This window comes from Choristoneura fumiferana, chromosome 3 (assembly GCF_025370935.1).
Source record: "Choristoneura fumiferana chromosome 3, NRCan_CFum_1, whole genome shotgun sequence".
Lineage (NCBI taxonomy): Eukaryota > Metazoa > Arthropoda > Insecta > Lepidoptera > Tortricidae > Choristoneura > Choristoneura fumiferana.
The window spans coordinates 20,276,806-20,291,225 of record NC_133474.1 but is presented as its reverse complement, the minus strand read 5'-3'; the positions used below and the strand labels follow the sequence as shown (position 1 = coordinate 20,291,225).

Sequence of the window (14,420 nt, the reverse complement as noted above, 5' to 3'; positions counted from 1 at the left end):
CGTAGTGGCCCTGCAGCTTCGAAGTGTTTATTTATACGTATTGTATTTGGTTTGCACATCATAAACATTTCATGAACTCGTGAAACGCCTGTGTACACCCTTTTCAAACTCTCACAAACTCTCAGACGCCAATTTACCATCTCAAATTATAAAAGTACATGGATATTTTACTTGTACTACTATTTTAGTTCTGTGTTATAAAGTACAGAACCCCAGGTGTCGGAGGGTTCCGTATTGAATTGACAAATGTCAGCTATTTCGAGCCCTTTCTTGACAAATGCTACCCGTGATTGGCAGCAAGGGTTTAAGAAACCGAGATCCTAAAGGAGGACAAACATAATGGCTTATTTGTAACAAAGTCAGGAAATGTATGCAGATGTATGTACAGTACAACAGGTCCTGGTGTAGTGGATAATCCGTTCCCATCGTGAAAATTCGGAACGCACTACTTCCGAATGCTGCTGACGTGTCTATTAATTATTGCATCAATGAGTGACGTGTTTGTATTAAATAAATAGGGTACATTTATTTATTAGTACCAAATGTCAAACCACGAGTTTGAAGTGCCTATTATCTATCATCCATCACACTGAGATGTTATAACCTCCACGATCAAAATTATATAGAGAGTGTAGTAGTATAAACAAAAATCGATTTAAAATCTTAACATAGGTGTTAATCACTCTACATCAATTATTACGTGGCATTCCCCTACACTTTCTTACAATACCTATTAGGCTGACTAAAGTAGCATGATAAATATATCTATTTTATCAGCCAATAAACCATTCTTATTCTTATTCATTTCTGAGAAAAAATGATTGGAAGGAATTATTGACTCCATCTGTACTAGATTTACAGCACGTAGGTACGTAGTAACTTCGTTATACGAGTTCCTTATATTTCGACTCAGTTGCATCAATTACTGCGAATCATTAAAAATTGAGAGTATGAAGTATTTGTGATGAGAGATCATCTCATCGTCACTTACAAAAACATTCCCATGGTATTTCTCACTATAAACTATATTTAAATTGTTTTTAAACAGAACTATTTCTATTTCAGAGGACAGACAACGAACTACATGACTGCAACGATCAACAGAAAATGGCTGAAACGGTAAGCACACTATTTACACTTTTAAACAAACAATCCGATCCGATATCTTGCGGAATACAGTCTGCTACGCTCGAGGAAACGTTCTCGAGAAAACAATGCTTTTCCACTACTTGCAGCTACAAGTTTCAAGTTAGTTAGGAAAGTGGCTGTTACATGTTTGCTAAAAAATTTCCGTCCATAAAACTGGCTACGGCTACCACTTTAGATTTATACTGCCGGATAAGTTATAGTCGAAATGGCTCGCCCGCTTTTATTTAAGGAGTCAATTCCCATTCGTCTTGACCACTTGATATATTCGTATCATATGCACGGTCTTTTTACGCAAATCCATACTCGATACCCGGGCCCCTTTGACAAATTCCGCTTTTTGCTTTACGACTATCCGGAACGGTCCATGCCGTCTGCGACGGCCTACATAAAACTAGGATCTCCAATATCGCACCATCTGTTTTCTGATCATCCCGGAAAATCACTCAGAGAGGACAAATTACGGAATCTCTTTGCAGCAGGACGCACCCTTCAAACAGCGTCCCGAATAAAATTCCTTCTTTACGACTCAGCAATGTATCGGAATGTTTCGCCCAGAGCCTAACGCGCCGACTAATTATTCCGCCCCTCCCTTCCGTAAAAACTTCCCGGCCTTTTATTTTCGTATTTGTCCTTAATTGTCAATGACTTTTGAAGAGGTTTTTTTGCGCTTTGAAGGATACTGAAAGAAAAACATAAATTAGAGCGGCTTCTTTTGTTTCTTGCGTCAAAGGGAGGAAAGTTTTAAATGTTGTTTAGTCTCATTATATCCATATTATGCGGGCGACGCGACAGATTGCTCGATGCGCTATCGAGACATCTCTCACCTACGAGCGCAATAACGGAAGGCCTATAACAAAGGGCATAAAAGAAAGCCTCTAATAATATCGGACCGCGCCCTAGGCCGGAACCATGTTGAGCTTAAATTTTCGGGTTTTTCCCGGTTTTTCGGGCGAACTTTCGGGGCTTTCCTTCCTGACTTCCTAACGCGGGTTTCGGACCTCGATTCCAAAGTTCACGCCGCGGTTTTCCGTTTTGTCTTTTGTTTGAATTTATTATAACGGCACCGGAAGGATATTATGAACGAAAAGGTGAACTGATTTCCAAGTTTTCGTTCTTTGTTCTTGCAGGCGTTTTAGTGTTGTTGACGCGTCGTACTGCACGGGGGTAGAGACAAGTAAGAATTAGCCAGGAGGGTACAATGGGGTAGCGTAGACAAACAAGTTTGCGAAGGCTGCTTAGGCTGCCACTCAGCCCCCTCGCTTGACGCACTCTTTTCTCCGTTATCTTTAAAGAACGCATGTGCCGTCTGACGATAAAATGAGCTCTTGAGAAACCATTATACCTACAGTGAATGTTTTCAGAAGTTACTGTCGATAACCATCAATTACCATTAAATTAAAAAAATATATTTGAAGACTAAAGACTGAACGACTCGTACTGTTTCTTAAAGAACTGTGTCGTGCTCGTGCGTGTTATTAAATATACCTCAAGATCTTAAATAGCCTAAAATACAATGGATAGGCTTGTTTGATTGTTAATATTACTCTAATGTTATTTAATATTTGTATGAAAACATCTCGATAGAAATGCTATCGCACTTACAAAACTACCCCCGACTTGCGAGCCGAATGCGAATAAGCTAGTTCTTTAAATCCATTTAACCCTTCAAGTAAAGACTTTGATTTTTAGACTATTTTATAAGAGACTTTGACTTACATTAGTCATTAGTTTTAGTTGTGTGATTGAAGACTAAAGGGTTAAACGACTACTTACATTAGTACCTGAGTTGAGTTTTGCTAAAAGGTCTTAAAATTGAGTCGCTTTCTTCACTAGTCTAAGTTTGGACGCAAACGATCGTATTTGTGTTGAACAGTATACGATCACCGCATAATCTAAAACGGAATAGTTCAACGTACGATTACGTGAAGGGTGCTCCTACTCATATTTACTACAATGATACTAATTCCAACTGAGCAACCCTTGCTATATTAAAGACACCCCTATAAGCCCTCTGAACGCAATTACACCAAATATCATTTACAGCCGAGGTTTGCAGTCAACTTGATGTAGGGGTTTGGTGCCCTTTTTAATTGCTCTGGGATGAATTAAGCAATACATTCATCATCGACATATCAGCCGCAACACGTTCAATTTTCGACATAGACCTTTGATAGACCTCCTGTTGCATCGGTTGGAAGCAACCTGCATCCGCTGTAAACCGGCGGCTTTCACCAGATCTCCGTCCATCTCGTTGATGGACCCCCCTACGCTGCTCTTGCCGATCCGCGGTCTCCATTCGAGATCTTCTCAGCCCCATGGGCCATCTGTTCTCCGAGCTATTTGGCCTACCCAGTTGCCCACTACCGACTACCACTTCAACGAGCTAATTCGCGTGACTATATCGGTGGCTCTCGTTCTTCTACGCATCTTATTTCTGATTCGGTTCTGTTGAGCAACCCCGAGCATAGCCCTCTCCTTTGCTCACTGAGCAACTCTGTGACAACATTATAATACAATGATATTACACCAAGTTCATAATTTATCATTATCACTTATCACGAATCCCTAATTAGGATACCAACATAACTTATTAATATTACTCGAACTGACCTAACCTGTGATAACTCAAGCAACCGGCCAATAAATAACCGGGACAAATAGCAGCGATACGCTTATCTTTTTTTTAAACCCGGCCGGTTCATCCGTCAGATAACCTGGTTACAAATGGGGGTGGAATTAAAAAGTTTATCCCTTAATTTACGGGGTGATATGGAGTAAGTAGGTCAAAGTGTCTATTGATGTATTATAGCCGACTTAAGTCTACATCCATGTGGAACACGCTTTATTTTATTTTGCAGAAAAAAATCTATATTGAACACCAAAAATTTTTAATTGTTTTAAATTGAAAAACTCAAAAACGTAACTTAACATCGCAAGTATTTAACGCAACTACCTTCATATTTAACACAGTAGGTATACGCTTTTTGAAATAGGGATTGCCTATGCGGATAGGAATTATTTCCATCCTTGCGCAGGATAAACATATCATTGTATCATTATCTTTATAATAAAATAAGTACTCGATAGATATTAACGTCTTCTTGACAATGGATTTGAATTACATATCTGTTAGATCGGTAATGTAACTTGGGATTTTGTTATGAAAAATTATGTAATTTCCCAGAAACGACTTTGTGGGTTTCAGCCAGTCTGTAAGATGTATCTAAGCTTTCCTTGTAAATTTTATAATTTCTAGAGACTAGGTGTGTAATGTAACAGATTCGATCACCTTCAAGAAGCTATATTCACCGATAATATTGACCCATTGCTAGGCAATGCATGAAAAAAAAACTTTATAAATACGTTAGTATTTGTTCGAGCTTGGAAAAACCTAGTAACACTTGTAAATGTAAGAAATAAGACTTATCTTCGCTAACGTGCGCCGACAGCTGTCAATTTTTTTGTCACATCTCACGTTACTTTAGGGTAGATCTAATCTAGCGGTGGGTTTTAGATCTTTCTGTTTTCGAGAAGTCCTTTTAAATGTCACCGACATTACACGATGCGACGTTCAGTTTTTTTTTAAATGGCATAGGCATTCATGCGTCATGAATTTGAGACTTACGTCCAATTTTATAAAAATCCACTCCAACGCCCCGATTTTCCACACCGTGTCGGCTCTGGCGTATCTGCCGATTCCGTGTCGCTCCCCCTTATTAAGGGCTCCCCGCACGTGGCTAACGTCAAACGGATCTCGCTCGAATGACTGAAGATGCCGTGTGGGACTGGCTTTAGGGTGACTGTGACGGGTAAATGCGTGTTCGGATTGCTAACCTCGAATAGAAAGGAAGAAATATATTTATTGTCTCAGTTTAAATATTTGAAGCTGGGGTTTATGGAATGACAAGCTTTAATTATCCATATTGTTTTATGCAATGGAAACAATTTTCCTAATTGGAAGTAAAAGGGATTCAAACAATTAATTATTTTTATATGAATTGAATTTTCACTTTTGCACCTCTTGACTATTTCGGGATTTACGTGCGAAATATTTGCAATTTACTGTGATCTTTATGGGAAGAATTGCGAAGGGAAGTGTGTGTGTGAAGTTCCCAGTCCGCACTGGATCCGAGTGGAAACTACGGATCAAGCCCCCTTATTCTGAGAGGAGACTTGTGTACAGAAGTGTGATGTGTGGCTGAGTTGAGGATGATAATGGTTTGGGTTTGATAATATCATCTTATATAATAAAAAGAATCGTAAAATGTGTTGCTAAGCGCAAAACTCGAGAACGGCTGGACCAATTCAGCTATTTTTTTTTCATATCATCGTTAAAGTCCAGGGAAGGTTTTTATGAAGAGAAAAACTGGAAAAATTGCTGGGAAAAAGAAAATGCGAGTATGGAAGTGCGGTAATTAATGCATCACCTGTGGGTTTTAGTAAAATGCGGAGTGATGTGAATGTTTGCTACTCAATTTTATTTAGGCGTTTTGTTTTATTAATCCCCCTTATTTTGCATTTGCATGCTTGCTTGCTTGGCTGGAAGATGTTTGGACCTATAGTGTGTGAAATAGGGACGTTTTCTCCATTTTTTTTCGTACACTACTTTTTTCGTTTAAAGTGGAACGAAGATTGCCGAGAAATGAGTTTTATGACATGAGTAGGTACCTTAATACTACCTACTAAATAATAACAAAAACAAATTTAAATGAACTAAAATAATTTCCTTGCTCACCCGCGACCTTACGAGTGTAGTGTGGTGGTGGTGATGGATGGGTTTGTGTGATTTGTGTGTGTTCTTACAGTGTGGAGGTGGAGGAACTGCATGAACACGCATATTTTGCATAAGCTTAGCTATCGTAGGTCGCGGGTGAGCAAGGAAATTATTTTAGTTCATTGATATGGACCTCCGCAAAGTAACGCCTGATTCAATAAATTATTTAAAAACAAATTTGTTTACGTTCCTCAATTTACATTGACTGGTTGATTTATTTTGTGTTTTGATTTAATCTATTTATACTCATGCCACCTATAAGACGAGGGCGAAGCAATTTGGGTCGAAGAACTCGAAATGCTACAAACCAAGCTAATTATCAGAGTAATCGAACAGCCCAGCAACGTCAAGAGCGAAATGAAATTGAAAGGATTCGGATAGCACAAACCCGTGCAGAGCGCGTGCGTGAGCTGAATGCAGCTAATAATGTTATAAGTTTTAATCGAGCTGCTTTCAATTACAATGTTACAATTGACTACAGTGCCTACCAATGCGTTGCTATTGGATCTATGAACTCAGTTTGCCCATATTGTAAGGCATTGAAGTACAAAAATGAAGCCGCTGGATTGTGTTGCGCAAATGGCAAAGTGAAATTAATACCATTGGTGAAATTAATATATATATTATATATATTTAAAGTACCCAAAAAAATCTGTTCTGATATATTAGGTAGTGAAAATTAATAATTTCATCATATGCGGCATCATCACCAGAATTTTAATTATAACAGATAAGTTTTCTACATCATTATATTTAGTGTAGATAGCCTAGATTTCTGTAGACTTGCTTGCTTCCATGCTCGCTTGCATGCTTGCTTGCTTGCTTGCATACTCGCTTGCTTGCTTTCTTGCATGCTTGCTTGCATGCCAGCTTGCATGCTTGCTTGCTTGCTTGCATACTCGCTTGCTTGCTTTCTTGCATGCTAGCTTGCATGCTTGCTAGCATGCAAGCTTGGTTACACGCTTCCATGTTCGCTAGCGTGCATGCTTGCTTGCATTCTTGCATGCCTGCTTTGCATGCTTGGTTACATGCTTCCATGTTCGCTAGCGTGCATGCTTTCTTGCATGCTTGCTTGCATGCATGCTTGGTAACATGCCTCCATGTTCGCTAGCGTGCATGCTTGCTTGCAATGCTTGCTTGCATTCTTGCATGCCTGCTTGCATGATTGGGTTACATGCTTCCATGTTCGCTAGCGTGCATGCTTGCTTGCATGCATGCTTGGTTACATGCTTCCATGTTCGCTAGCGTGCATGCTTGCTTGCATGCATGCTTGGTTACATGCTTCCATGTTCGCTAGCGTGCATGCTGCTTGCATGCTTGCTTGCATGCATGCTTGGTTACATGCTTCCATATTCGCTAGCGTGCATGCTTTCTTGCATGCTTGCTTGCATGCTTGCATGCCTGCTTCCAAGCTTGCATGCCTGCTTCCAAGCTTGCTTGCATGCTTGCTTGCATTCTTGCATGCCTGCTTGCATGCTTGGTTACATGCTTCCATGTTTGCTAGCGTGCATGCTTTCTTGCATGCTTGCTTGCATGCATGCTTGTAACATGCCTTCCATGTTCGCTAGCGTGCATGCTTGCATGCTTGCTTGCATTCTTGCATGCCTGCTTGCATGATTGGTTACATGCTTCCATGTTCGCTAGCGTACATGCTGCTTGCATGCTTGCTTGCATGCATGCTTGGTAACATGCCTACATGTTCGCTAGCGTGCATGCTTGCTTGCATGCTTGCTTGCAATGCTTGCTTGCATGCTTGCTTGCGTGCTTGCTTGCATGCTTGCTTGCATGCTTGCTTGAATACATGCTTCCTTGCGTGCTCGCTTGCATGCATTGTTACTTGCATACATACTTGCTTGCATACTTGGTTGCATGCTTGCTTGCATGCTCGCTTGCGTGCATGGTTACTTGCATACTGGCTTGCATGCATGCTTGCTCCTCGCTTGCGTGCTCGCATTGATTCCTCACTATAAAAAAAGTACATGGCTAATAAGGTACACAATATAAATTGATTTTAAGGCAGACGAAGTTTGCGGGGCCAGCTAGTTTGTTATAAAAATTAACTTGCTTTGCGATATTCTTTCTTAGTACAATAACTGTGCCATCCTCTGGTGATGCACTGCTTCGAGTGAAATGAGCTCATTTGCCATATTTTATCACGTCATATAAAACATGATTGTATCCGTTTGTTTACCAATATTACAAAAAAAACTCTTCTCTTTCCCACAAAATACGCAACCTTTTCAATCGTATTAAAAAACGTAGACTAGTGGCCACAGGGGAGCACACATCTGTCGATGTAACTTTGAGGGTTGAGACTCCTAGTCGATTCTGAGCGCCTGGTAGCTAGAGGTTAGTTAAGTTGGGATTAGCAAGATAAGATAGGATTATGGTGCATTCTATTACGGTTTTTAGAAGTGGATTATAAAATAATTCTACAGTGTTTTCTAAAAGTAAGACAATGTGGAATTAAATAATAGTGAAAACGCTTTGTCATACTTTGACGTTTTAGTGAATAGAAATAGAAGCTTATTAAAAAAAAAATAACTTTTAATTAGAAACCACTTTAGTCATGCATGAAAGTTTTGAATTATTTTTTACGAATCCAAGATTTCATACTATTTTAACACCTACCTACATCATTAGATATATTTTTAACCCCTCACGCAAAAAGAGGGGTGTTATAAGTTTGACCGCTATGTGTGTCTGTCTGTGGCACCGTAGCTCTTAAACAGGTGTACCGATTTGAAGGCGGTTTTTTATATTTGAAAGCAAGTTTTCTAGCGATGGTTTTTAGACATGTTTTATCAAAATCGGTTCAGCCGTTTTTGAGATATTTAACTGTGAAGTGACAAAGTCGGGGTTTTCCAACTTTTTTGTTGGTTAGGTTATTATTACCTGATATAGCTCCTGGTATTTCCACTATAGACTACTATGAATGTAGTGTCACAGTAACAAGTGTAGTGTACTAACCGGTGAATTACCTACAAAATTTCCACATGTTAAAAAATATTTTCAGTAAATTACGACAATTTATTTAAAACTAAAATGACTTTATTAGACGACATTCAAACGGCAGCTTTGTTACAGCTCCAAAAAAAATCTAATTAACAGCATTCAAAGAACGTCTACAAAACTAAGCTACCAGGGGGACAGAAATCTAAAGGGATCATACCACAGAATGGCAGAATGACCCACGAAAATAATTCGCACGCCGAAACACTGCTACCTGTGAAATAGAGTCAGTTTTCGCTTAAATCACGAGTATTTTCTTATGGTCTTCCTAGGACCCCTCCGCTGCCGTGCGTCCCGCGAGGCCGATACCACGTTAATTCTCCACCCGTATTTGAACGGCCTCGTGTTGGTTCTTTAGCAACAAACGTAAGATAGGGGACGAGTTAAGTTGGTAATTGTCAAATATTTTTGTCGAGTTCAAACTCAAAGGACCAACAAGGGTGTTTAAAGGATTGTGTCCAATTAGCATTCCGTAAGAGACTGTAATCAAAGTAGGTACACAGAGAAATGAAACTTGGCGCTAACAGCAGGAAATGTACTGTTTGTAGAATTTATTTCTCGTCTTAAGCGTCTCGTTACTGCGATTAATGCCTTCCAAGTAATACTGGCTGGACATAAATTCAAACACAGAATTATTAGAAATGGTAAAACATATTCAAAATCTGAAATTAAATAGCCAGCCAGCATCAAACAAGGTCTTTGATCGGTTTGTTATTGTAGCGTCAACACGTGCGTCGGTCGGCTCACACGTGCCGGTACCGGCTCATCGTATAAACAGCGGTTACACTATAAAATACCTACCAACTCTGCTGAGTATCAACATCGTGCGCTCGTAATTGAATTAAGAATTCAGGCGTTCCGTACTGGCTAAATGGAAATGTTGCCTTTTTAAAATAAAATCGAAAAATAAATGTTTTCAGTTCAAATTGATTCGAATTTAGAATACTTGTTACTGATCTAATGAGCTTTTGAGCTTCAGATAATGTGTTTTTGTACCTACCTTACCTAATTTATGAAACAGAATATTTAATGAAAGAACATGTGCGGCGGGAAAATAAACTAGGTGTCCATTGCCGTACCAAAGTAAATAATGTATGCTATCATGAATATTTTTTTGTTTGTTCACTTTCTTCGGCAAATATTCGTATCAGCGTATATTCGAGCCGTTATATTCGCTCTCGTCTAGGCCACCACTATTGACCTACTTGTTGCAAAATAATGCCTGCGTATGAGAATAATAATGAAATGGGACGTTTACTTCATCAATAATCTTAATCTAGAGTCTGTGCCAAAACTAGTTCCTGCGTTACGTTTTATTTTTATTGGCCTGCAATACCCCACTGCTGGGCGAAGATTTCCCTTCCAACTCGCCCTGCTTGTATTTTATATCTGGCTAGATAGTCTAGGTCATCCCGCCGCCTTCCCTTTAGCCTCCCGCGGCGTAGCGCCGAAAGCCATCATATCTTGGGGCATCCACTAAGTGACCACTCTCGGTGCATGCAGCAGAAGTGGCCGGTCCAGTCCCACTTCAGCCTACCGACGTATACTTACTCATTACTCTATTAGTAACGTGTAAAGCCCATGTAAAATTACAAACCGTACGTACAGCCACTTGCATTAACATCTGCCACAGCGGAGTGAGCAAAAATATCTGACATTGGCCCTAGAAATAGAGGCGCATCAGATGTATATGTACGCTTTGTTGTGCTTTGTACTTTGAACACAAATGAACCAATAAAATGATCCTCATTTATTTACTTTTATAAACATGACACGAACAACTAAAAGAAGCTGAACTCGGGCAATAAAATATGAGCTCATTTGAAAATATTACATCGATCAAGGGCAGTAACAATGACATTGGAGTCATAAGCTTGAATGGTGCCATTCCATTCATTCAGCAATGTAGAGAAGTTTCACAATGCCCGGTGAATGATTTTGTTCTACACGATTATGATTAGCCGAATTCTTTTCATTAAATATCCAGGTCAACTTTATAAATGGAATGAATAAATTATCTGTGTATAAAACCAATCTTAGTCGGCTTTAAGTTTTATACCTACCTATGTATTAGTTCATAAATCGTCAAAAATATACATAATAAAATTATCCATAATACTCATTTTCATTAACAGCTTTAAAGACTCAATTCAAAATAAGAATGCCCGTCCTTATGAAACTATTTCGTGAAAGAGTTACTGGCCAGTGCACAAAGAAGCTTGCATGGTCCTTCAATTTCTAAATCGATTGTTTTTTTATTAAATCAGCGTAATATAATGACACTGGCCGATTTGCCAGTAATAAATAACATGTGAACATGCCTATTAAAACAACTCACAAACGTGGGAATAGCTAACTAAGTTCCGAAGCGACCTCGCGCGCTTCAGATCATTATTAATTAATACATGCCATATCGAGTTTACACTGATATTAACTGATAAGTTTATAAAACGGGGTGCCGTAATGACGTATTATTACGGAATAAACTGTGTTATTTACCATGCCGTTTGAATAGTACGTTGTTGGGGCAAGCTCAATAGCAGGGTTTCATAACGTAGAAATAGACGTCTACAATTTTTGAATAGCGCCCGAAGACACACTATCGATTTTTTCTGCGTCACTGCATTTTCCCATTCGTCCCTTTACTCCAGATTAAACTGTCAATTCGGACCGTTGTTTTCTTCTTTTTTACTGCAACGGAACCCTTCTTTACGGCTAAGTGAGCCGTAATTTAGGGTTCCGCAGCTGCCACCCGTGTAACGCTGATTGTATTGCGCGTGGGTGCCGCCCTTTGTGTGGATTACTAGAATGTTACTTACGAACAAACTTACCCGTCCTGCTCAGCCAAAATAAAACGAACCCTTTTCTACGCAACATACGTGTTTTTCGTTCATTCGCAGCTCCGAGCAAAGTTTGCTTTTAATTAGGCAACTTTTTTTATGTGGCAACTCGTAACTAAGTCAAACAAAAATCGATTAATAATTCTCAAGCTCAGTATTTGAATACTTCATTCAATGGCGCCACTGTTGCGTGAGGTCTTAAGTATGGGTTTCAAAGTCTGTTATTACGGGCGTGAAAACAAAGTTTAGATTAAAATAAATAAATAAAAATCATATAGCGGCGAATTCATACGCGATAGCCCTCATTGTTTATGCGTTGTTTGAAATTAGAATTGAGTTCGAAATTTCAAGTGTCGCTTCGAAATTCAAAAATGAAAAGCCCATTTTTGGTCACCAGCTAAGCCGGAGTTAATCAAACGCGCGCTTTACACGTAATCGCTTCCTAACCCGTCCCGAAGATAAATTCGACTTGAGGCCTCCGTTTATTTTTGTTTAGACAATTGGGAGTGGCAATTAGCAAGAGACCTGCCCGGGACTTTCATTACATTAATCCCGGGAATAAATTGCGGGAGGGATAAATTAAGTCGCGAGTTAAACCGAGCACTTAGCACCGGAATTAACCGACGCTTAATTGAAACTAGAAGAGTTTAAAAAACTCCGGCACTGATAAGTTGTGTAAGCTGTTTCTAAACAAAGGTTTAAATGCCGAACCTCGTTAACGATTCTTTCTTATATTATTTTGTAATATTTACTCTAGCCTCTTCCTTTTTAACTTTTACTGCAATTATTCGCTATTCAAAGTGTTTATTTATTAAGTTTGTAGTTCACATTCTCATTTGAACTCAAATAATTCTAAACCGAAACACTTTTCAATTGGTACCATATGAACTAGGTACTTATACCTACCAGTTTTGTTTTGTTTGCACTTAAAAATAAATAAACATCGAAGCCAAAACAAAATGGCGACGTCAAATACATTTCAACCACAATTCGAACGATAGCGGTGACACGTGCGTGACGTTGTGTTGTAGTAGTTGCCGTAATGACGGCATCCGTTTCACCCCTGCTCTGGGCTTATTTCACAATACTTACATTAAGTTCTGCATACCACCATGATCTAATAGAATAAGGCGATGAAAAGTACTCTTAGACTGTCTTGAAAATCAATGTCAAGAATACGGATACAAATTTTGTAACTGCTTAACCAGTTTTTAATTGCTTACCGTAAACTGCTTCAACTTTGCCTTCTGGCCCTAACATTGCCTGATTCGATTTAGAGTCGATAGCTTAACACTCTTATAGGTTTTAAATTTTTATCTACGCGGGAATTATTATTACGGGGGGGGGGGGGAAGTAAACTTAGAAGGGTGCTAGTTATCGACTCTAAATTGAATCAGGCAATGTTGGGGCCAGAGGGCAAAGTTGAAGCAGTTGACGGTACCTATTCAAAACTGGCACAACAATTAAAACAAGTATGTAAAATTACACCCCAATGGATAAGGATTGCGGCAGATAGGAAGCAATGGAAGGAGTTGGAGGATGCCTTTGCCAAAAGGCACACCGAAATAAGAGACATTCTGTGATGATTTTAGTGTAGATTTTAATACTGTTTATTTTTTATTTAAGTACTTTTTTAATTTTATTATTTTTTATATTGGATTTTAAATGTTTTTGTAAAATTTCGGGAAATAAAGGCTTTATTATTATTTATTATTATTATTTATGTAAAATTACAATAACACTACAAATACAAAATTATATTTGTTTTTAATTATAGTTTTTTTATAATGTTACAGAATAAATTGCTATTATTTAACCGAACACTAACATAGAAATAAAATTGTACTAACATCACTATGGGTTTAAAAACTGAAATACTAATATTTCATTTTATACCATACAGTTATCAAACATGAAAAAACCATCTACGTTGATGCCAAATAAAAGTGACGTGAAATATAATATTACAAAGTAAGTAGTAACTTTGTGAAACTGGCCCCCCAAGTAACCCCCAATCGGGCCACCGGCCCAAAGCCGCCGCGTGCGGCTATTGTGTCAAAAACTCTCGTTTTCGCACGATCTGTCAATAAAGTAAACAAAATATTTCGTTTATCGTTGGGGTGATATAAATAGAATGAATTACGCAGACGTATTTTATTTTTGAAGCTTGCCGCGTAATACAAATAATATCAACACGTATATAGAATGTTTAACGTCTTTACTTAATATAAATGCGAAATTAACTCTGTCGGCCCATCTATTTTATTATCTTACCTCTTCATACGTAAACCGCTATACGGATTTAGATGAAAGGCATGGAGATAGTTTGCAACTGCAACCCTAGGAAGTTTTACCAGCAGAATAGCGATAGCCGAATTCTATGCAGACAAAGTCGCGGGCAACAGCTAGTAAAGATTACTTTATTTGTTTCTCAATGTTTGTCAATTGAGTTTATTTCTTATTTTTGTATATTCGTATTCGAATCCGACGGGCACTTGACCGATTTTATTTTGCTACAAAGGCAATAGTTGGTATAATAATTCATTTTCAAATGCACCTAGTACCTACACAACGTACAAGAACTTCGTTTGAAAGATTTCAGCAGTTCCTTTCATTTAAAAGCGTTCTCAAAAGAAACTAAGAGG

The 14,420-nt window shown here is 38.6% G+C and overlaps 1 protein-coding gene across 2 annotated transcripts in view; it reads left to right on the top strand.

Moving 5' to 3' along the window:
- Positions 1-14,420, top strand: part of LOC141426898 (uncharacterized) — a 568,321-nt gene that overhangs the window by 424,430 nt on the left and 129,471 nt on the right. For both annotated transcript variants that reach the window (XM_074086147.1, XM_074086145.1), the window contains one exon: positions 1,066-1,119. In XM_074086147.1, coding sequence (XP_073942248.1) covers positions 1,066-1,119 — 54 coding nt within the window. The remainder of the gene's footprint in view (positions 1-1,065; positions 1,120-14,420) is intronic.